This window comes from Colias philodice, chromosome 13 (assembly GCF_061535455.1).
Source record: "Colias philodice isolate Cphi_HAF_F1 chromosome 13, ilColPhil1 Martin Lab GWU primary, whole genome shotgun sequence".
NCBI classification, from domain to species: Eukaryota; Metazoa; Arthropoda; class Insecta; order Lepidoptera; family Pieridae; genus Colias; species Colias philodice.
In genome coordinates, this window is record NC_143098.1 from 11,531,616 (window position 1) to 11,553,278 (window position 21,663).

The following is a 21,663-nucleotide window of genomic DNA, read 5'->3' on the forward strand; positions in this document are numbered from 1 at the left end:
AATTTGCATGAAATTTGGTATGGAAATATTTTGATACCCGAGAAAGGACATAGGCTACCTTTTATTCCGAAATAATAATATGTACCATGGGCGAAGAAGGGTTTTAATGTGACATGGCCATGGGTAACTTTTGACAGCGGTGAAACGACTCATACTAATGCGAATTTAACATTAGGGGAATCCGGGGGCAAAGAAAAATATATGAATATTGTTTTCAATAAAAATGATGACGATGATATTGTTCATGAAATTAATAATAACTCCATAATTCCAGGGCCCTGGTGAAAGCGCCCAACGACCGGGCGAGTTTATACGTTCGCTAGCTATGCAGATACTGAGCCATTCTGCGCACGCGCGGCCTGTGGATAAGGAAGGAAAATTTCTATACGCCAGGAAAATTTCTATAAACAAGGAAAATTTCCATAAGAAAGGAAAATTTCCATAAGAAAGGAATATTTCCATAAGTCCGGAAAATTTCTACACGTCAGGAAAATTTCTATACGTCAGGAAAATTTATATAAGCCAAGAAAATTTTTATACGTCAGGAAAATTTCTATAAGCCAGGAAAATTTCTATACGTCAGGAAAAATTCTATAAACCAGGAAAATTTCTATACGTAAGGAAAATTTGTATAAGTCAGGAAAAATTATATACGCCAGGAAAATTTCTTTACGTCAGGAAAAATTCTATAAGCCAGGAAAATTTCTATACGTGAGGAAAATTTATCTTTGCGGCAATAATTTCTATAAGTCAGGAAAAATCCATAAGTCGGGAAAATTTCGAAAAGACAGGAAAATTTCTCTTTGTGGGCAAAATTTCTATAAGTCAGGAAAAATTTGATAAGTCAAAAAAATAAATTTAATAAATAAATTATGATAAATACGTATTATGACGATAGAAACGATTCAACTATAAATTTATATTTAAACATGGTATGCATAATAAATAACCTTATATTACCGTTGTTAGGCGATTGTGAAGGTAATATTATTATTTATTTAATTAAGTATTTAATTTGATAGATAAATTAAAAAATTTAATCAGAGAGAGATAATGTAAGAAGCAGTTTTAATCCTAATAATATTATAAATGCGAAAGTTTGTGAGGATGTGTGTGTTTGTGTGTGTGTGTGTTTGTTACTCTTTCACGCAAATACTACTGAACCGATTACAATGAAATTTAGCACACATATAGAAGGTAACTTGGATTAACACATAGGATAGGTTTTATCCCGGAAATACCATAGGAACAGGAACTATGCGGGTTTTTCTTTGAAAACGCGGGCAAATCCGCGGGCGGAAAGCTATTAAGAAATAAAATGAAAATATGCCAAAATGTCGGAATAAGTACACCTGACAAAGAAAGTTTACAAACAGAAGTAATTATTTAAAATATAGGAAAAAAGACAATACAAAATATCCAACAATTAATTGACATTTACAACAATCAATTTCATCCCACTTTTTTATCTGTTACTAGCGGTGCGCCCCGGCTTCGCCCGTGGTGTATATTTCGCAATAAAAGGTAGCCTATGTTCTTTCTCAGGGTCTAAAGATTGTCTGTGCCAAATTTCATCAAAATCGGTCCAGTAGTTTTTGCGTGAAACCATACTTACATACATACATACAAACCTTTCCTCTTTATAATATAAGTATAGATGTATATTACCTTCCCAAAGCTGAGCGTTCGTATATGCTTGGTATACGCATGCTCCGGCGTGTCGGCCGCCGCCTCGGGGCAGCACTTGCCGCAGCGGAGCCCGCTTACTATTTCCGGGGAGGTAAATGCTCGGAGAAGACCTGGTTCGGGTGAAAATGGGGGAATTTAACAGGTTTAAATGGGTTTTTAGCTTTTTTTTCCACAGTTTTTATAATTTAAAGCTTGTGTGTGGAGTTTATATAAATAAAAGATTTTTAACGGATTTAAAACGCGTTTTATTAATTTTTTTATCTCTATGCTTTAAGCTCATCAATTACTGCAGTAACAATCAGAGTGTATCAATAATATGTCTACTAAAGTCAATTATTCTGAATGTTCAATTATAAAAAAATATTTGGTTTATTCATTACTTCAATGTTTTTCAAAAATATTATAGTATTTTAATCGTATTACTCAATGGCAAAATGTATCTTTCACCTTATACATAAGTAAGTGACTCACCAGCTAAACTATATGAGCCAGACACTCCCGTGCTTGCGTTGCTCATTGACAGTGAGATGCTGTCGAACTTGTCGTATCTGATTGGACTCTAAAATAAAAAAGAAAAAAATTTAAATAAGCGTTTAAGTTTAACATTTTTTACTCACTAGCTGTGCCCTGTGGTTTCACCTACATTGCTCCGCTCCTGGTCTTAGGGTAATGAGCCTTTAACCTTCCTCGATAAATGGGCTATCTAAATAATTTTTCAAGTCAGACAAGAATTCCTGAGATAAGTGCGTTCAAACAAACAATCTCTTCAACTTTATAATATTAGTATAGATTAGTATAGATAATTCAAGTAAGAAAATACAATGGCATGGAAAAGTGGTGGTATTATGGTATAGAACGGTAGTGGTATGCTGCTATAAAACGGGTATAGTGGTATAGAATGGCTGTGGTATAGAGCGGTATTATTATTACGGTAAAGAACGGTTTTAGTATCATGTTATGGAACAATATTGTAGTACAGTGGTGCGAGTGGTACCTTAGTAGAGCACACAGTACAGTGCGTGCGCGTGGCGAGGGTCCCGCGGAAGGGCAGCGCGGGCGCGGGGCGCGCGGGGGCGCAGGCCCAGCGCCGCCCCACGCTGCTGAGGTGGCAGAACGAGCGGGACACGCCCTTGCGGAGCGGCGTTGGCTCCAGCCCTGGCTCTTCTGTGAACAAATGATAGTGATAATTTGTTTATATTTGTAATAAAGACATAACTGCTTTTATTATATTATCATCATCAATAATTCAGGTTGTTTATACATATTTTAGCCAACAGTATGCAGGTTAATTTTTGTTATAATGTTGTCGTAAAAGAGTAGAAAAAATAATAGGATGTGTGTGTGTTTTTATAGCAAACTTATTTAGAGAAAACAGAGCTTTCATATCATATATGCCAACCGTAAATATAATTTATATCATAACCTGTTACCTGAATCAATTAAATCTGGTTCAGTGGGTGGTGCAGCAGACGAGGGCCGCGCGGGGCGAAGCGCGAAGGACCCGGACGGCGGCGACGCGGGCGAAGCGAGCGCGGACCACGCCTTGCCGCCGCCGAGCCCTAGCGCGTCTGACAGACAGCCTGGCTGGAATGGTCAAATTTATAGAATATTATTATAGAAATTAAACTCACGAGGAAAACATTTACTGCTATGAAACCAAATACTGATTTTGAGAAGATATTAAATCGAAATAATTTTAAGATAATCAGTAACTGTAAATTATTTAGCAAGTTTTATAAACTACATATTAATAAAAATTTATGAATGAAATTCACTTCTTTTAATACTTCTTTGCATTAACTTGAAATTGGCAAGAAAGCAGAGAATAAGAATTAAGGTAAAATATTTGGATATTAGCTTAGAATGGATTTCTCAACTAGGAAGAAAAATTAAAAGGAATTAAAGGAACAATATTAATTATACACTTTTTCAGGATAGATACAAGTACATAACAGGAACATGCAAAGTTATTTTTTGCATGTTTTAATTACAGTGAAACCTGGTTAAGTGAGACATCAAGGGACCTGCATTGTCGTTTCACTTATAGAGGTATTCCACTTACCCAGTGTCTCAGATATACAGATATAAATAAATATCTGTCTCATTTACAGAGGGTTCCATTAATAGAGGTGAGAATACAGGTTATTTCAGTTATACAGGTGCGATCATTAAATAAAATATATGGTAGGGTAGAATAAGAATGAGTAAACAAACAATGGTATCTCAGTCACAGAGGTTTATGCATACAAAATTTACTCGCTGTCTCAGTTATAGAGGTAACTATGATGATAAATCGAAAGAATAAATCCCAGATATACGAGGTTTACCTCGTCCCACTAACAGAGATAATTCAGTGCCAAAGTGTTGGGACCTCAGCATGAGTTCCAGCTATGGAGGTTTCTCACTTACCCAGGTCCCACTTAACCAAGTTTCACTGTATTTTATTTAATCCCATCCTAAACAGCAAGAAATAAATACCTTCTTAGCCATAGCGGTAGTTTCCTCCTCGATGCAAGTGAGCAGCACATGCAGCAGCTCATGTGCGTCCTGCTGGTCGGCCGGCACCACCCAGCCGGCTGCTCTGAGAGCTTGTAACACTCCCAGAGGACACACAGGGGTGCCTCGAGCGGACTCGTGGGTGCCGTTCACAACTGTATTATTTTATACTTGTTAATTATTTTTGTTACAAAAAATGTGTTATTAATTTTTTAAAGTAGTGAGGTGAATATTTTTTACTAGTATAAATTGAAATGCAGATTTAAAAAGAATTTATAAAAAAATCTTGTAAAATACACTTTTGTTGGATAATGGTTATAAATGAAAATGTTGGTGAAGTAATTAGATATGATTTTAAGTATGAAGATTAATCCGTCAGTCCTCGGATCACAGACACAATAGAAAATCTATTGTGTCTCGGCCCGATCGGGCCGCTCGGTGGTCAATGGGTTAAGATAGTAAAACTGAAATATTTAAATAAATGCAGGGTAGAAATAAAGTTCATATTCAACTTTTCCAAATACATATTTATGTAACCAATATAAGTGACAATGTTTACCAAAGGAAAGTTATCTATAATATAAAAATGAATCGCAAAATGTGTTGGTAAGCGCATAACTCGAGAACGGCTGAACCGATTTCGATAATTCTTTTTTTATTATATTCCTTGAAGTACGAGGATGGTTTTTATGTAGAGAAAACGTAATAAATATGTACCACGGGCGAAGCCGGGGCGGACCGCTAGTAATATTATATTAACATGAAAAGCAATGAAATTTAGAAATCAAACACTTTCAAAATAGGTACCTTCAATAACAGTGTACAACGTAGTTATCATACTGTTATGGCCATCGGCTTTCGCGTATTTTCTTAACCAGTCTATAAAAGTAGGGCAAGCCGCCAGCGCTTGTAAAAGGGTATTTAAAAAACATGTTCGTCCTAGATTCTGGAGCCCCGCAATCTGACCTCTCCGCTTACGGACCTTGGGTGCTCCTCCGGGACCCCACAGCACGAAGGCCCCCACAACAACCGCGGCCGTAAGCCCAGCAGCAACCAAAATTCTATCACCGCCGTCCATTGTTCTAACTTAAGAATATTTGAATATCTTCCTATTCATACAGCCATAACAGATATTATTAGATAACATAAAGCTAAATTAAATAATATCCTAGATGTAACAGCGCTATTCTTCTTCTTTTCTCGATACTCGTGATATTCTATATTACTTGCTCTGTGGTGATATTTTTTTATTTATGACTTTTGACACTTCAAAAATATCAATATCAATTATCAATAGATTTTAACTGTCATTGCACATGACAAACCATTGAATGGAGTCGAGTCTTTTGGACAAACTATACAGGGTGTAATCGTTAAGTGTGCACAGGCGATTATTCCGTAAATATTGCAGACATCAAAAAACTTTAAACTGATATCGAAAGCCTAATGAGTAAAATGACAATAATAACTTTAAAAAAAAAATGGTTGCCTGTAAAGTCGGTTTTACGGGCGAAGATTTTACGTGACAACGTCTTTTTCTCGATCATAGTTGAGTGGGAGAGAGACGCAAGGCATTCGGCGGGCCTCTCTCTCGTTCGGTGACTCATCGTAACGTTACCGAGCGTTACACTTTTTCATAAGTGACTCCCAGTCGCAACCTAATTTAAGACGTTGTCACGTCAAAAAAAATGTTGTGTGGTTTTATGAAACCACGGTAAAAGTGAAACTGTTCGAACGGTTCCGAACACTGCTTTGTGTATTCAAAAATGCAGGTAGCCTAACGAGAGTTTTTTGGTAAAAAAAAAGTGACCGATTGTCAATGTCAAAGTCAGTCAAAATTGCTCCGACCAGTCAAAGTTCAAAACATGTTCAAGTCAAATCAAAAACACAATAATATGAATAATATTTATTGTTATTAAGATTCTGGCTATTAAAGGTGTTTCGTTGATAGTTATTTTAATTTAATGCCATGAAATAGCCATATCATGCAGCCATGTGTTTGTGTTTTGATATTTTAGTTGTTTATAATTTATATTTTTAATATTTGTGCCTTTGTTATTTTTGCTTGATCTAATTTGGTCTTGATAACATCGTGACTCGTGATTGAACTAGCTTCATTAGTAAAGCAAATAGATTGATATACAAATACAATAGCTATACATCAATTAACATGATTCCATCAAATACTATTTGTGTATCACAAGAGGGGCCTGCAAATGCTTTGGCTCTAAATAAGGATTGCAGTCAAGTTGTTATTGCTGGGAGAAATGGTAAGTTGGAATATTTCATATTTTTAGAACATTTATATAAAATTTTCTAATTTTTAAGCCATTTATTTAGTAGCCGTGTCTGAAGTTTGTCATAAAGAAATATACAAACTTTTTTATTTTAGTTTTCAAAGTATTTTCCATCGGGGAGGATGAGTTTTCGGAAGTATGCAATCTTAGAGTGGGGAAGAATTTGAATCTCAATTTTTCATCAATTGATGTTGCTTGGAGTACTATTGAAGGTAAAATGCATGCACTTATTATAAATAGAAATCCCGGTTTTTTTTAATACTTTATTTTTGAGTAAACTAGCCTAATAATGAATTAGGTATATAATTTGTTAATGAAAGTTCCAATATTAGAATAATTATATTAATTCTTCATCTGTAATGATAAAAATTAAATTAAACATATTAAATAAAATTGCAAACACTAAAGTAATAATGTCATTAACATACAAATAACTTGATGGCTTTTTGTAGAGAATACTCTAGCCACAGCAGCCACAAATGGAGCAGTTGTTGTGTGGAATCTGGGCAGATCTGGACGATCCAAACAGGAACATGTATTTTCAGACCATAAGCGGACAGTTAACAAGGCAATTTTTTTTAGTTTTATAATTTTGTAGCCACACATGGAATGCACTTTTATTTTGACCATTTTGAAGAGGTTGCTCTTTAATGTATTTTTCTTTCAAATTAGTTTGATATTAACTAATATTATCATATTTTGCAATAATATAATCACAGGAACTGTAAAACTTGTATCATGAGTTTTTGTGTTGTTGATACTTGGCAAAAGTATCAACAACACAAAAACTATTCTTACTCGGATACAATAAAAAAAAGTGTCAATGTTATATTCATTTATTTGTCCAGGTAAGCTTCCATTTGACGGAACCCTCACTGCTGATCTCGGGTTCACAAGATGGAATGATGAAATGTTTTGATCTGCGCATGAAAGAGGTGGCCAGGACTTTTATCAGGTGTGTTTTAATTGTTATTTATATTGTTATACATAGTATGATTTCTTGGATATATCATGGTATGTATCTTACATAAAAAAAACATAACTTTTGAAACAAAATATTTGAATTTTGTCCCTCCTTTATATGCATTTTTTTATTTCCATATCACAATATACAAAAAAAACATACATTTAGCAGTAATTTTACCATCTTTCAACCAATCAATCATTCTGACAGCAACACAGAGTCGATCCGAGACGTCCAATTCAGTCCACACACGGCGCACCTGTTCGCAGCGGTGTCCGAAAATGGCACGGTCCAGTTGTGGGATGCGCGGCGACATGAACGGGCTCTACACCAATTTACTGCGCACTCGGGGCCTGTGTTCGCTTGCGACTGGCACCCGGACGTGCCCTGGCTGGCTACCGCGTCACGGGATAAGACTATCAAGGTACAGTTAGCAGGGTAGAATTTGTACTGTTAGGGTAAGAATCTGCTGCGGTGGCCAAAAATGGCATAGCACCATGATTTTAACTTTGTACAAAATTGTAGGTAACATTTAAATTGTATGTAACTCGGCCACCCGCCTAAACAGACATCGCCCCGGTAAGGCGAAAAACACGGGTTCGAATCTCGCCTCGAGATCAGATTTCATCTTTAAATTTTCTCATTTGCAAAGCATTTGAACGAAATATCATATATTTAAATTAGTTGTAAAGCAAATTCGTCTAACAATAATGATTATTCACTCGGCAGAAGTCACAAGTGGGTCAAATGATAAGTGATAACGCGGTCTAGCCGCTCCGGCGCGTGCTGATATGCTATTTATAGACTGTCTCGTGTCTGTATCCTTGTTACCTTTGGAAGTCTGTTTTAGAAAGGCTAGGAACTATCCTTAGAAATGTATTTTTTGTTTTTCAGGTCACCTATCTCATAAAAAAATGAATCCAAATGAATCCAGTGGTCTTTCTGCGTTCTGAAATGTTTATCAAAGCAACATATAGTTGAAATAAATCCAAAATTGTTCAACTATTTGTAGGTCTACTTTTCTCACTGGGAATACCTTATTTGATGTAACTTTGAGATTTTGAGATCAGTTGACTTTATTCAGTATCTCGTATCAATGAGAATAAATATTTTTTTTTTACAGAAATTACGCAGCAAGTCAATAATATCATTGATATCATATATTTACAAACTTCTGTTTCAGGTATGGGACATACACGCGAAGCCGAACTTGGAGCACACGATATACACAATTGCCTCGGTGGGACACGTCAAATGGAGGCCACAGAAAAAGTACGTAAAACAATTTAAAAAAGCTTTTTTTTAACTTCTTTAGGCGTGTTGAATGAATTTGAATTTAAAGGTCTCATGGCAATACCGTCACGTCATGAGGTAAGGCGACGATTTTAGTATATTTGAATCTTGTAGAAGAAGTTTCACTTCTGACACGTGTGCTCGGCACACACGCTTTTTCTTTTGTTTAAACGATTTTGATTGCATTTTTTATTTTTCGTTTAATTTTTATTATAATGAGATTGCAATTTGCAACTTACAACAATAAAAGTCAAAAATTTTCAAGCGGTACAAAACATTGATTGAAATAAGCACCTTATATTCTTGCTATAAGGTTCAAGGTTATCTTGTATGAAATAAGCACCTTATTTCCTTCAAAGTCGCTCAGAGCTTTGCTTCAATTTTTGACCTTGATTATGAGTCTAGTCGTATATGTATTTTACATCAATGTATATTCCTCATGTAAAGGTACCAGGTAGCCTCGTGCGCACTGGTGCTGGACTGCGCGGTGCACGTGTGGGACGTGCGGCGGCCGCACGTGCCGCTGGCCACGTTCGCGGAGCACCGTGACGTCACCACCGCCATCGCCTGGCAGGCCTCGCCGCACGCCTTCCTGTCTACTAGCCGGGTGAGTGGAGTGGAACAACTCAAAAAATAATTAAAAAATGAAAATTCAACATCATCTGATGTTTCTAATGATTTTCTTTAAATTACCCTCCAAGAATATCTTTGTTCATTTAATACTAACTTTTTGCCAGCAGCTTCGCCCGCTTTGTCTTAAACCTAATAAATTATGTACTAAAACTTTCCTCTTGCATCATTGTATCTATTAAAAAAACCCATCAAAATTTGTTTTGTAATTTTAAAGACTAAGCATATAGAAACACAGAAGTGACTTTGTTTTATATTTTGTAATGATGTGTGGTGTTTAGGACTGCAGCCTGTACCGGCACCGGTTCACGGAAGCGGCGCACCCGGTGCTGTGGGCCAACCCACAGGGGGTGTGTGTGTCGGCGCGCTCGCAGGTCGCGCACGCGGTGCCCGAGCGCCCGCTGCCCGCGCGCGCGCCGCCCGCCGCGCCTCCGCCCCGCGCGCCGCACGCACACGCGCCCTTCAGGTGACGTCACATGCTATTATAGCGCTTCTGACGATATAGATCCGGCTCGAAGGACCATATCGATTGGTCCTTCGAGACGGATCTTTAACGAATCTTTAAACAGCTTAGTTTTATCGTGTTATCTTAGTGCAATACATATTAATGCTTATATCTCTGAAATTTTACAATATGTGATAATAAAGATCTGTCTCGAAGAACTAATCAATATGATCCTTCGTGCCGGATCTTTAAAAAGCGTTGTTTTAACAGTGCTTATCTTAGTGCAATATTAGTGCTTATGTTTGTGATATTTTACCATATGTGATAGTATAGATCTGACTCGAAGGACTTATCAATATGGTCCTTCGAGCCGGATCCTTTATAAACATTATTTTAACATTGGACTCAATCGAACAGTTATACTGTGCGCAGCCGCAAGCAGCCGACGGCGGGCTCGCTGGGCGCGGCGGCGCAGGCAGCGCTGGAGCGCGCGTTCCCGGGCGGCGCCGCGTCCTCGCTCACGCGGCACCGGCCGGCCGGCGACGCGGCGCCCGTGCTGGCGTGCGCGGCGCAATACCGGCTGGCCGGCGCGGCGCCGCACGTGCTCGCACGGCACAACGCGCAGGTGGCGCGCGACAACCAGCGGCACATGGTACTCTAGCCTAATTATCTTCACACTAAATTATTATTATTTTTTTTTTTTTATTATTATTATTATATCTGCGATCAGTCGCTAGACTATAAGCGGATATGTTGAAGGCGCGTATGGCAGGAAGGATGCTGCTCCCATCGGAGTCCACCCTTTATTTTATCGGGCTTGGTAGCCGGCAGTTATGACTAGTCAAAAATGTCTCGTCGCTTTTTGAGACGACGCACGTTTTCAGGTTCAAGCAGTTTTGTAGCAAGAGGGTTTGGATGTTTTCCCAATCGCACTTTGTATGAAAAATGTTGCGTACATATTTCCTCTTTGATGGTTGGTATGTTCAAGAAAGTGTGGACCTCTTCTGTTCTGATGAACCAGGGAGCACCTGATAATTGCTTGAGAATATAGTTTTGAACTCGTTGCATTATCATTATATTAGAGTTACAGCTTGCACCCCAAAGTTGCAGTCCGTATGTCCATATTGGTTTAAGGACTGTTTTATAAATGAGGAGTTTGTTGTTCATGGACAGTTTTGAGTTTCGACCTAGAAGCCAGTGGAGTCCTCTGTATTTTAGATTTATTTCGTCCCTTTTTTTTTTAATGTGCTCTTTCCAGGTAAGTCGACGATCTAGATGCATGCCCAAGTACTTGACAGTATCACAGTGGGGAAGTTGAGTACCGTTTAGTTTTACAGGAGCACAGTTATCTTTGCGAAGAGTAAAGGTCACGTGTACTGATTTAGTGACACTGGCAGTAATTTTCCATTTTTTCATCCAGGATTCTATTTCATTCAGTGCCTTTTGTAGATTTTGGGATGCTTGCATCGGACATTTGTGTGATGCAAGTAACGCTGTGTCGTCTGCAAACGTCGCAACTACTACATCTGAGTTTCTTGGAATATCGGATGTGTATAGGGTGTACAAAACTGGTCCGAGTACTGATCCCTGTGGTACTCCAGCAAGGATATTGTAGAAGCCTGATGTACATTCGTTTTCTGTGACTTGAAATATTCTATTGGATATATAAGATGCCAAAACTCCATAGAAGGTATGTGGTAATAAATTTTTGATTTTGTACAATAGGCCTTTATGCCAAACTTTGTCAAAAGCCTGCTGTATGTCAAGAAATGCAGATGAACAATATTCTTTCTTTTCAAAGGACTTTCTTATGCTTCTACAAACTCTGTGGACCTGTTCCAATGTGGCGTGTTCACTACGAAATCCAAATTGATGGTCAGGGATAATTGATTTTTGTTTAAGGATGTCATTAAGTCTATGGAGCAGAGATTTCTCGAATAATTTAGATGTAGTTGGCAGAAGACTGATCGGTCGGTATGAGGTTAATTCATGAGCAGGCTTTCCAGGTTTAAGTATCATTATGACCTGCGAGACTTTCCATAAATCAGGAAAGTGCCCTAATCGCAGTATAGCATTAAATAATGAGGTAAGAAATACTATTCCCTTTCGTGGTAATTCCTTCAGGACCTTTCCATCAATGAGGTCAAACCCTGGTGCTTTGTTACTGTCCATGATTGTAATGTTCCTACGGATTTCTTTAGGAGTTACTAGTTTTAGAGGAAGATCGAGTTGGTAGTCCTGCATGAGAACTGAATCAATATATGTTTCATCTTCATCATATTCTGTTCGGTTTGACTGGAAAACTTGACTAAGATGATTTGCGAAAGCTGTAGCTTTGTCTTGCGGGGATTTAGCCCAGTTCCCGCCTTGAGTTCGAATTGGTGGTTTGTGATGAAGTGGCCGGTCAAAGTTTTTGCATGCCTTCCAAAGTGAGTAATTTGTAGCTTTGGTGTTTGTTAGATTTTCCAGATAAGCTTGCATCGATGCATCATTGGCTTCGGATAAAAGAGCTTTCAGATCCTTGGCGGCTTTATTCAGTTTCCTTTTATCGTTTGGGTGTCTACTTGTATGCCATACTCGCCTCAGTCTCCTTTTTTCCAATATTTTTGTTTTTATGGATTCTGAGATAAGCTTGTCCTGAGGTAGGCGGTTCGGTAAGTTGGGAGTACATGTCCAGCAGCATTCCTGTATTGTTGTGGTAAAAATTCTTGTAGCTTCATCTATATCTGTCTCAGTCTTCAGGGGTATTTTCAGATCAAGCCTATCGTTAACCAGTTTGTTGTCACACTAAATTTTAAACGCCTTTATTACATGCAACTTTATGTTTATACTAACTGCGCTTCACGGTTCACCCGCGTGGCTCCGCTCCTGTTGGTCTTGGCGTAATGGTATATAGCCTGTAAACTTCCTCGATAAATGGGCTATCTAACACTGAAAGAATTTTTCAAATCGGATCAGTAATTCCTGAGATTAACACGTTCAAACAAACAAACTCTTTTATAATATTATTAAAGATAGAGCCAACTTCTATAGTTTCAATTTGACTTACTTTAAACAGAGGGATTTAATTCAAACTTTCGTGTCATTTTACACTAATGAGCTAAAATTGCTGAAGCCGCAACTATACTGTTACGTATAAGTATTAAGTACTAACTAAGTATTGTGTGTAGGTGGCGCACGTGTGGGAGGTGGTGGCGGCGGTGTACAGCGCGCGCAGCGGGGTGGGCCGCGCGCCGCCCCCGCCCCCGCCCCGCGACCCGCCGCCCCGCACCGACCCCGCGCCGCAACACACCGCTTACAAGTAAGACTGGTCCTTCGAGCTGGATCTTGTATCAGATTTGTACATTTCTACATAAACTGTCTCGCAATTAAAATGTATTAAGCATGACACTTTTGAGCCCTCAACGTTTGTAAAATTAATTGATACACTTTTAGTTCATCCAAAGTACCAATGACCGTTTGGTCCTTCGAGCCGGATCTAAGTTAGGAAGACTGCTTTTATTGAATTTGCACATGAATTTACATTTTAAAATTCTTGATTTTATGCTCTTAACTCTTTAATTATGACGGTTAGTGACAATAAGAGGCAGCTCGTCCTCAGGACTTATACAAATTTTCATGGCTTATAGAAATTTTCCTTTCTTGTAGAATTTTCCAGCTTATAGAAATTTTCCCGACGTATGGAAATTTTCCTGACAAAGAATTTTTTCCTGACTTATCGTAATTTTCCCGACTTATGGATTTTTCCTGACGTATAGAAATTTTCCAGCTCATAGAAATTTTCCTTACGTATGGAAATTTACCTGAATTATAGAAATTTTTCATGACTTATCGTAATTTTCCCGACTTATGGATTTTTCCTGACGTATAGAAATTTTCCTGACGTATATAATTTTTCCTGACTTATATACATTTTCCCGACTTATGGGTTTTTCCTGGCGTATATAAATTTTCCTCGCGTATATAAATTTTCCTTGATTATAGAAATTTTCCTTTCTTATTGAAATTTTCCAGCTTATAGAAATTTTCCCGACGAATAGAAATTTTCGCTACTACAGAAATTTTTCCACACTTATCGTAATTTTTCCTGACTGGTAATTTTCACGACTTATGGATTTTTCCTGGCGTATAGAAACTTTCCTCACGTATAGAAATTTTCCTGGCGTATAGAAATTTTCCTTTCTTATATAAATTTTCCTTTCTTATGGAAATTTTCCTGACTTATAGTAATTTTTCCTGACTTATCGTAATTTTTCTGTCAATCGAAATTTCCCTATTGTTTTTTATTGAATTGTTCCAGTGGAGCGGAGGAGGAGGTGGTGGAGGAGGCGGAGGAGTGGGAGAGCCGCACGCACAAGCACAGCGGCGTGCTCGGCCTGCCCACGCACACCATCTACATCCCGCCGCACAAGTACAAGCGGGACGTGGGTACGTGAGTGTGTGGGACATATATCCAGGGGAGCGGGGGAGGAGTGGGAAAATTGAACTATTCAATTAACATTATGTGGGAGCTGGCTGAAAACAGTATTTTAGGGATATCTATGTATTTGAAATGAGTGACGTTAAAAAAATTGCAAATTGAGGTGGTTTTTAAACAATTCTATCTATCTTTCACGCTGTGTCTATCAATCTTTGTTTTCCCTACAAACAATCTCTTTCAACCAACTTAATACCATAAATCATAATAATGATTATCTTGTCCGAAACCTTCTTTACACAAATTAAAAAAAAAAAATTCAAAACTTTAATTTTGTCACCAGATACAACCGGCTGGATATCAGCGGCTAGCGCACACTACGTGGACGTGGACGCAGCTGATTGGACGCTGCCCGAGGAGGCGTTCCCGTTGCGTGCGCACCCACACGCGCACGCGCACGCACACACGCACGCAGCTATCGAGGAACATGATGAACATGGTGGGTTGCAGTTGGGTTTAATTTTAATTTTGATAGAATTTAGAATATAATTTTTGTCTTTTATTTGATGTATTCAATTGAAAATGTGTGAAGAATTTTCTTATTTAAAAAAATAGTAATGGAGTGAAACTGACGAAAAAACTGAAGTATAAAACATAAGCTATCATCTCTTTTTGAGTCCAAAAATTTGTGAAAAACTAATTTATAAATTTATTAAAATAAGTAGCGAGCTTCGGACGGATTCGACGATTTTGACAAAAATGTTGTATACTAACTTGTTTGCTTAACTATAGTTTGTCTTTTTTTTTTTGAAATATTACAGAGATACACAAAAATATTATAATTCACAGAGTCAGCAAACTTAAGCGGTCACATGAACGGCCATAACGGTGGAACATCAGGTTCACCTGGCGGGTCTACCGGCTCCGGCTCCCTGCAGCCTTCAGGGGGTGTGGGGGCTCTGGGGGTGAATACCAACACCTCGCCTACGTTGCAGAGATCCAATAGTGTTACTACTGCAGCCCAGTCTGTAAGTTTTGTTGCTTTTAATCGTGGTTTCAATATAAATGTGTAGAATGTTTTTGAAATGATACAATAATATTTTATATGTGACCTAAAACGGAACCTTGAGGTACACCTAATGAGTGACTATTTAAATTGACTAGGTATGCTGAAGAATTATTTTTTTTTTTTTTTTTTTTTTTTTTATGTCAGAGCAAGCAAAGGGGCAGGTGGGCCACCTGATGGTAAGTGGTCACCACCGCCCATAAACACTTGCAACACTAAGTGTTGCAGGTGCTTTGCCGGCCTTTTAAGGACAAATAAGCTCTTTTCTTGAAGGCCCCAATGTCGTAGTTGTTCGGAAACACCGCAGGTGGCAAATTGTTCCACAGTTTCACCGTACGCGGAAGGAAGTTGCGGGTGAAGCGGACAGTGGTGGAGCGCCAACCATCCAGATGGTGCGGATGGAACAGATTTTTACGGCGTGTGGTCCGGTGGTGGAACTGTGCGGCTGGTAGTAGATGGAACAATTCCTCAGAGCACTCCCCATAGTAGATTCTGTACAGTATACAGAGAGACGCAACGTCTCTTCGCACTGACAGAGGATCGAGCCTATCGGAAAGCCTACGGTCATCGACAATTCGAGCTGCTCGACGTTGGATGCGGTCAAGAGGAAGGAGTTGGTACTGTGGAGCTCCGGCCCAGAGATGAGAACAGTACTCCATATGCGGTCGCACCTGAGCCTTGTACAGCTGAAGTCGGTGGGCCGGCTTGAAGTACTGTCTCGATCTACTGAGCACACCAAGCTTTTTCGAGGCTAATTTAGCCTTCGCTTCCAAATGACTGCGGAATTGAACGTCACTCGAGATTTCAACTCCGAGGATTCCGATTTTCGGCGATATACTAAGGGGAGTACTCTTAAACCGAGGTTCTACGACAAATGGGGTCTTTTTAGCGGTGAACGCGCAAACCTGTGTCTTTTGGGGATTGAACTCGACAAGATTAAGTTCGCCCCAATCCGAGACTTCTTGAAGAGAAGACTCGACTTCAGACACAAGTTTGTTTCGGCTCTCATTAAGGCTTTCCTTTGAAGTGTTTGCACGGCCGGGATAAAGAGCATCCCCCGTACTGTCGTCTGCATAGCAATGAATGTTGCTGATCTGTAACAAATCATTGATATGCAGAAGAAACAGTGTAGGAGATAGCACGCAGCCTTGTGGGACACCAGCATTCACATGAAGAGGCTTAGAGCAAGAACCGTCGATAACGACCTTAATGCTCCTCTCTTCCAGGAAGCTGGCAACCCAATCGCATAACTTCGCAGGAAGTCCGAAAGATGGTAATTTCGCTAGAAGTGCCCTGTGCCAGACCCGATCGAAGGCTTTCGCTACATCCAAACTTACAGCCAATGCCTCCCCTTTACTCTCAACCGCCTCCGCCCATCTGTGAGTGAGGTACACCAAAAGATCACCAGTCGAGCGACCACTACGGAAACCGTATTGCCGGTCGCTTAACAGCTGGTTCTCCTCCAGGTACCTCATGAGCTGGCAGTTAATAATGGATTCCATTATTTTGGAGAGTAAAGAAGTGATGGCGATCGGTCTGTAGTTAGACGGATTTGAGCGATCGCCTTTTTTAGGGATTGGGTGGACAAGAGCAGTCTTCCACGAATTCGGAACAATGCCTTTGGCGTAAGAGAGCCGAAAAAGACGCGTTACAACCGGTGCCAACTCAGGAGCACATGTCCTAAGCACAATAGGGGAGACTCCATCCGGCCCTGTCGACTTATGGATGTCAAGGGAAAAGAGAGCATTTCGAACGGCACGTTGTGTGAAACGTATATCCGCCATTGAATGGTTGCACCGCGGGATGGTCGGCGGTGTCTTTCCCCTGTCATCAAGAGTCGAGTTCCTAGCAAAGAGAGCGCCCAAGAGTTCGGCTTTCTCTTTAGCGGAATGGGCCAGAGAGTCTTCGTCCTTGTGCAAAGGTGGAAAGGATGAACGACAGAAGTTACCTTGGATGGCCTTGGCGAGGGACCAAAACGCCCGTGTTCCCGAAGGAAGTCGCGTTAGTCTATCGCCAAGTGCACCAATGTAACTAGATTTAGCCCTAGCGATTTCTCTCTTGTAGGATCTGGAGGCAGAGTTGTACTTCTTCCTGATGAGACCAACGCTTGGATCGCGACATGCCGTTGCTGCAACCCAGGCTTGAAAAAGTTCCTGTTTCTGACGAGATGCCATGTTACAGGAACGTCCAAACCAAGGCTTAGATCTACCACCAACGGGCACTACAGAGTATGGCACAAATAGTTCCATACCCTGCAGTACCACGTCAGTGATAGACTCAGCACAAGCGTTGGGATCCTCCGAGGAGAAGCAAACAGGCCCCCATGGGTAGGAAGCGAAAAAACCACGCATTCCGTCCCAGTCTGCCGACTTATAGTGCCACACACGGCGTCGAGCTGCAGGTGTCTGCTGTTTCGAGCCCATGAGTGGCACCATACTCCGTATCAGGCAATGGTCTGATGACCCCAGTGGGGCCACGACGGAGACCTGATAGTTCTCGGGATGTGTGATCAGCAGAAGATCCAAAAGAGAGGGAGTATGGCCCTCCACATCCGGTATTCGCGTAGGCGATGAGACCAGCTGTGTTAGGCCATAGGCTAGAGCAAAATCGTGTACAGTTCGTCCCGCGTGGTCAGTTGTACGCGACCCGAGCCATTCAACGTGGTGGGCATTGAAATCGCCTAAAACCACGAGCTCTGCAGAAGGGAACTGTACAAGCAAAGTGTCGATCATCTCTTGGATGTGCTCAAATAATCGGTCGGTACCAGTATTCCCGCTGTGGGATCTGTACAGGCAAGCATAGATGCGAGGGTGGTCACCGCAGTCAATATGCAGCCAGATAATAGACAGATCCTCACCTTCAAGGGTGCCAAGACGTCGACAACAGATATCCTCCCTAACGTATGCGCATACCCCGGCACGCGGTGCAAAAGTATGCTCCAGCTTAAAACCAGGGTATGTGAGATAAGATACGTCGGCCGGAGTTGATATCTGAGTCTCAGTCAGGAAGAGCAAGGCCGGCTTAGCCGTCTCAAGATGGTAGTGGACGGCGTTTAAGTTAGTGTGCAGCCCCCGTATGTTACAAAAGTCCACCGTGAGAGTGGAGGGGGGTGATTTTTTTTGCTTGCTCTGCGAACCCCTTGGCACATGACCGAGCGGAATTATGCCCGCCCCAGAATACGACGGGCTGCCGCAGCGCAGGCGCTGCGGGAGGGATTCTCCTGCACCGCAGGTGCCGGTACCCTCCTGGGGTATTCTGCCTAATAATGCCGCGTTCATATTTGGGGGTTGTTGTTTTTGGGCCTCCGGACCCCTCACTCACCGTACGAAACGCGGTGGCATACTGTTAATATGCCACCACTTCACGCCGGTTTCCTGTGAGGGTGTGGTAACTTCCCCGGTGCGAGCTTGACCCATTTCGTGCCGAAGCAGTGCTCGACTCCCACTCTCAGTAATTAAATTGTAGTTTATATTATAGTATTACATAAATATTATATTATTATTTATTTAGTTAGTATATTTCAGATTTTAAACGTAAGGTTAATTTAAAACCATCGTTTGAAGATATTGTGTTTTGTTATACTATTGTTGTGTTTTATAACTGAAATAGGTTGTCAAAGTTTAGATTTTTTTTATTGAAATTGTAAATTTATTGCTACTGTTTTCTTTATTCAGTTTTGAATTTCAATTAGTCTGAATTTTTAAGATTAAGAATGGTGAAGTGTTATTTTTAAGATTTTTAAATAATAATTAAAGCATACAAAAAATGCATCGTATTCTATACATTTTTGGGTATTGAGAAAATAAAAGATTGTTTTATAATAAAGTTTATTTCCGTGTCAGAGCGAGGAGGGTTCTGCGGAGCAGCGGGCGGGCGAGGTGGTTGTTGGGGCAGCCATGCGCGGGCGCGGCGTGCGGGCGGCGCTGGCCCCGCTGGTGGCCGGCGCGCTGGCCCAGCACGCGGCGCTGGGCGACGTGCAGACCGCCGCCGCCGTGCTGCTGGCGCTGCAGGAGCGGCGCGCCGACCTGCTGGCGCACGTGGACGAGCCCGCGCAGGAGCACTGGCTGCTGGGCTACGTGGAGCTGCTGCAGCGGCACGCGCGCTGGAGCCTGGCGGCCGAGGCGGCGCGCGCGGCCTGGCTCGGCGCCGTGTGGGGGCTCTCGCAGCAGTCCACCTCGGTGGCGGCGGCGTGCGCGCGCTGCGGCCGGCGCGTGCGCGGCGCCGCCTGCGAGCGGTGCGGGCGCGCGCCGCCCGAGCGCTGCGCCGTGTGCGCGCGCGCCGTGCGGGGGCTGCTGGCGTGGTGCCAGGGCTGCGCGCACGGCGGCCACCTGCACCACATGCAGCGCTGGCACCGAGCGCACCGCCTGTGCCCCGCCGGCTGCGGGCACCACTGCCAGCTCGGCTAGCGCCCTCCCCACGGAACCCGAACGCCTCGTCCCGTCGGGTTGCATAGCTATGTCATTACTTAAACTTTTGAAGATATAACATAAAAAAAATAAATAAATCTAATATCGAAATTGTACTATAATCATGCTTTACTTGAAATTTGATTTTTTTTGTGACTTCTACATTTGTATAAATAAAAGATTGTAAAGCTCTAATATATTATAATGACGTATAAATTTCATATTGTATTATTTTTAAGGTTTATTATGTATTTATTATAAGATTAAAATTTAAAATTGATAAAAGCTGCTCTATTACTGACAAAATATAACTATTCGCCTTAATGTTGTATAAGTTTAATCGGAATCTAATGATGTAAATATAGACAGACATTGATGTTATCTTATTGTTGTATATTATATAGACTGAATTTGTACTGTTGTATTTTTAGAAATAAAACGAAATAACTCATACCAATTCTTTTATTTATCATTAACTTATTTACAAAACAATAACACTATACAATAATACTGTAAATCAGAACAACTAGTATTGAAATTCATAAAATTTTTTGAATCTTATCTCAATGAAAATAAGATTCAAAATACTTCATTCTTTCACAGTTAGCCTTTTAGAGTAAACGAACATGTTTTAATTAGAAATTAAGTATATATTTTTTAAATAGTCTTACATATTCAAGACAGTGCAGTATCACATGTTACACTCATAATATAAATAGATTTTTTTTTTCAAAAGATTATGAGAAAGTCATTAGAGAATTTACAAAAGTTTAATTGGAAGTTTCAGTATTCAGCTAAGCTTATAATAGCTACATTGTGCGCAAATGATGTTATCAAGATGCGATATGATTTCAAAACTATAACACCATTCAAGAATATATACATATTTTATAAAACTTAACGGATCGTCAATAACATTTGAACACCACGGCACGACAAAAGCCAATAAAAAAATACTCATAACAAGAGCATTTTCTTACTATGAACATAGACCAATGAGTATTTTGGTCCATGCTATGAAGTTCAAGCACCTGTTGCCTCAGGTTGTGGCTTAGTGCTATATAGCATAGTTTTTTCTTATAGTTTAAATAAATATTTCCTATTTTCAGAGGTGATAATAATAAAACGTTTAAAAATTAAACCCAATCCATATTTCATTAGCGAGTTTATGTGTATTGACAAATAAATGCAAATTAAAATCATGTTGGTCCCCTAAAATAATAATTTTAAAAAGTAATTTTATGTATTTTTTTTTATTATTTAGGCTTTGCTTTGAGTATAATTGTTAAAGATATAGATAATATAGGTACGTTCTTAGTTTTGAAAATGCGCAAGCAGTTTTTGTTGCTTGGTTAATTTAGTAATTTATCAGTCTAATTCAAAATAATCAAAGTTTCAATGATATAAAAAATTTAAATATACAAAGTAAGTTCAATCAGCAAAATTTTTTCTTAAAAAACAGTTACTGTTTGCTCGTCGTTTTTTGTACTAAATACGATGTAGCTGTTTTTATCAAGACCTTTGATTCGTGCTTATTTTTACCGGTTTTTTACAAAGATTAATTATAGATATTATGTTTTCTTTTGATATCCTCAACTCAAACAATATCAGTCGAGACTATTAGAGAAAATAATATAAAATGCCCAAAAATTCTCTACAATTTTCGATATGCTCCGAATTTTCCAGAAATATTTTACCCCATCCATCTTTCATAAATTCTTAATAAAATATCTAAACAATAGTACAGCATGGAGTCGAACACTTCTTCTTCGTTTCTTCTGAAAGGTCTTCCACAGCGAGTCCCTTCTTTTGTCGCGACATCGCGTGAACCAGAGTGAGGAAAGCCTGCAAAATCTTATACTTAAGGAAAAGATTGGCTTCGATTATTGAATAGGCTAAGTTTCTTTGGACATTTGAAATGTCATAAGATGAATTTATTATTTACGGCTACTGCTTAAAA

At 39.9% G+C, this 21,663-nt stretch overlaps 2 protein-coding genes across 3 annotated transcripts in view; one reads left to right on the top strand and one right to left on the bottom strand.

Annotated features, from left to right (window-relative positions):
* Positions 1–5,396, bottom strand: part of Usp30 (ubiquitin specific protease 30) — a 109,519-nt gene extending 104,123 nt beyond the window's left edge. For both annotated transcript variants that reach the window (XR_016316518.1, XM_089702846.1), the window contains exons 1-6: positions 4,993–5,396; positions 4,168–4,340; positions 3,120–3,273; positions 2,684–2,853; positions 2,161–2,248; positions 1,669–1,799 (exon numbers count right to left, since the gene is read on the bottom strand). Coding sequence is in view for 1 of the 2 variants with exons in the window: in XM_089702846.1 (XP_089558972.1) it covers positions 1,669–1,799; positions 2,161–2,248; positions 2,684–2,853; positions 3,120–3,273; positions 4,168–4,340; positions 4,993–5,263 (987 nt within the window). In the remaining variant the exon portion in view is untranslated. The remainder of the gene's footprint in view (positions 1–1,668; positions 1,800–2,160; positions 2,249–2,683; positions 2,854–3,119; positions 3,274–4,167; positions 4,341–4,992) is intronic.
* Positions 5,397–6,106: 710 nt separating this feature from the next.
* Wdr24 (WD repeat domain 24) lies at positions 6,107–20,144 on the top strand. Its single transcript, XM_089702858.1, has 14 exons — positions 6,107–6,455; positions 6,578–6,694; positions 6,935–7,050; positions 7,331–7,437; positions 7,657–7,870; positions 8,630–8,718; positions 9,187–9,346; positions 9,651–9,835; positions 10,232–10,466; positions 12,985–13,115; positions 14,115–14,242; positions 14,575–14,730; positions 15,081–15,259; positions 19,140–20,144. The coding sequence occupies exons 1-14, from the start codon at positions 6,356–6,358 to the stop codon at positions 19,701–19,703; spliced, it is 2,481 nt and encodes an 826-aa protein (XP_089558984.1). The 5' UTR covers positions 6,107–6,355; the 3' UTR covers positions 19,704–20,144.
* Positions 20,145–21,663: the final 1,519 nt, after the last annotated feature.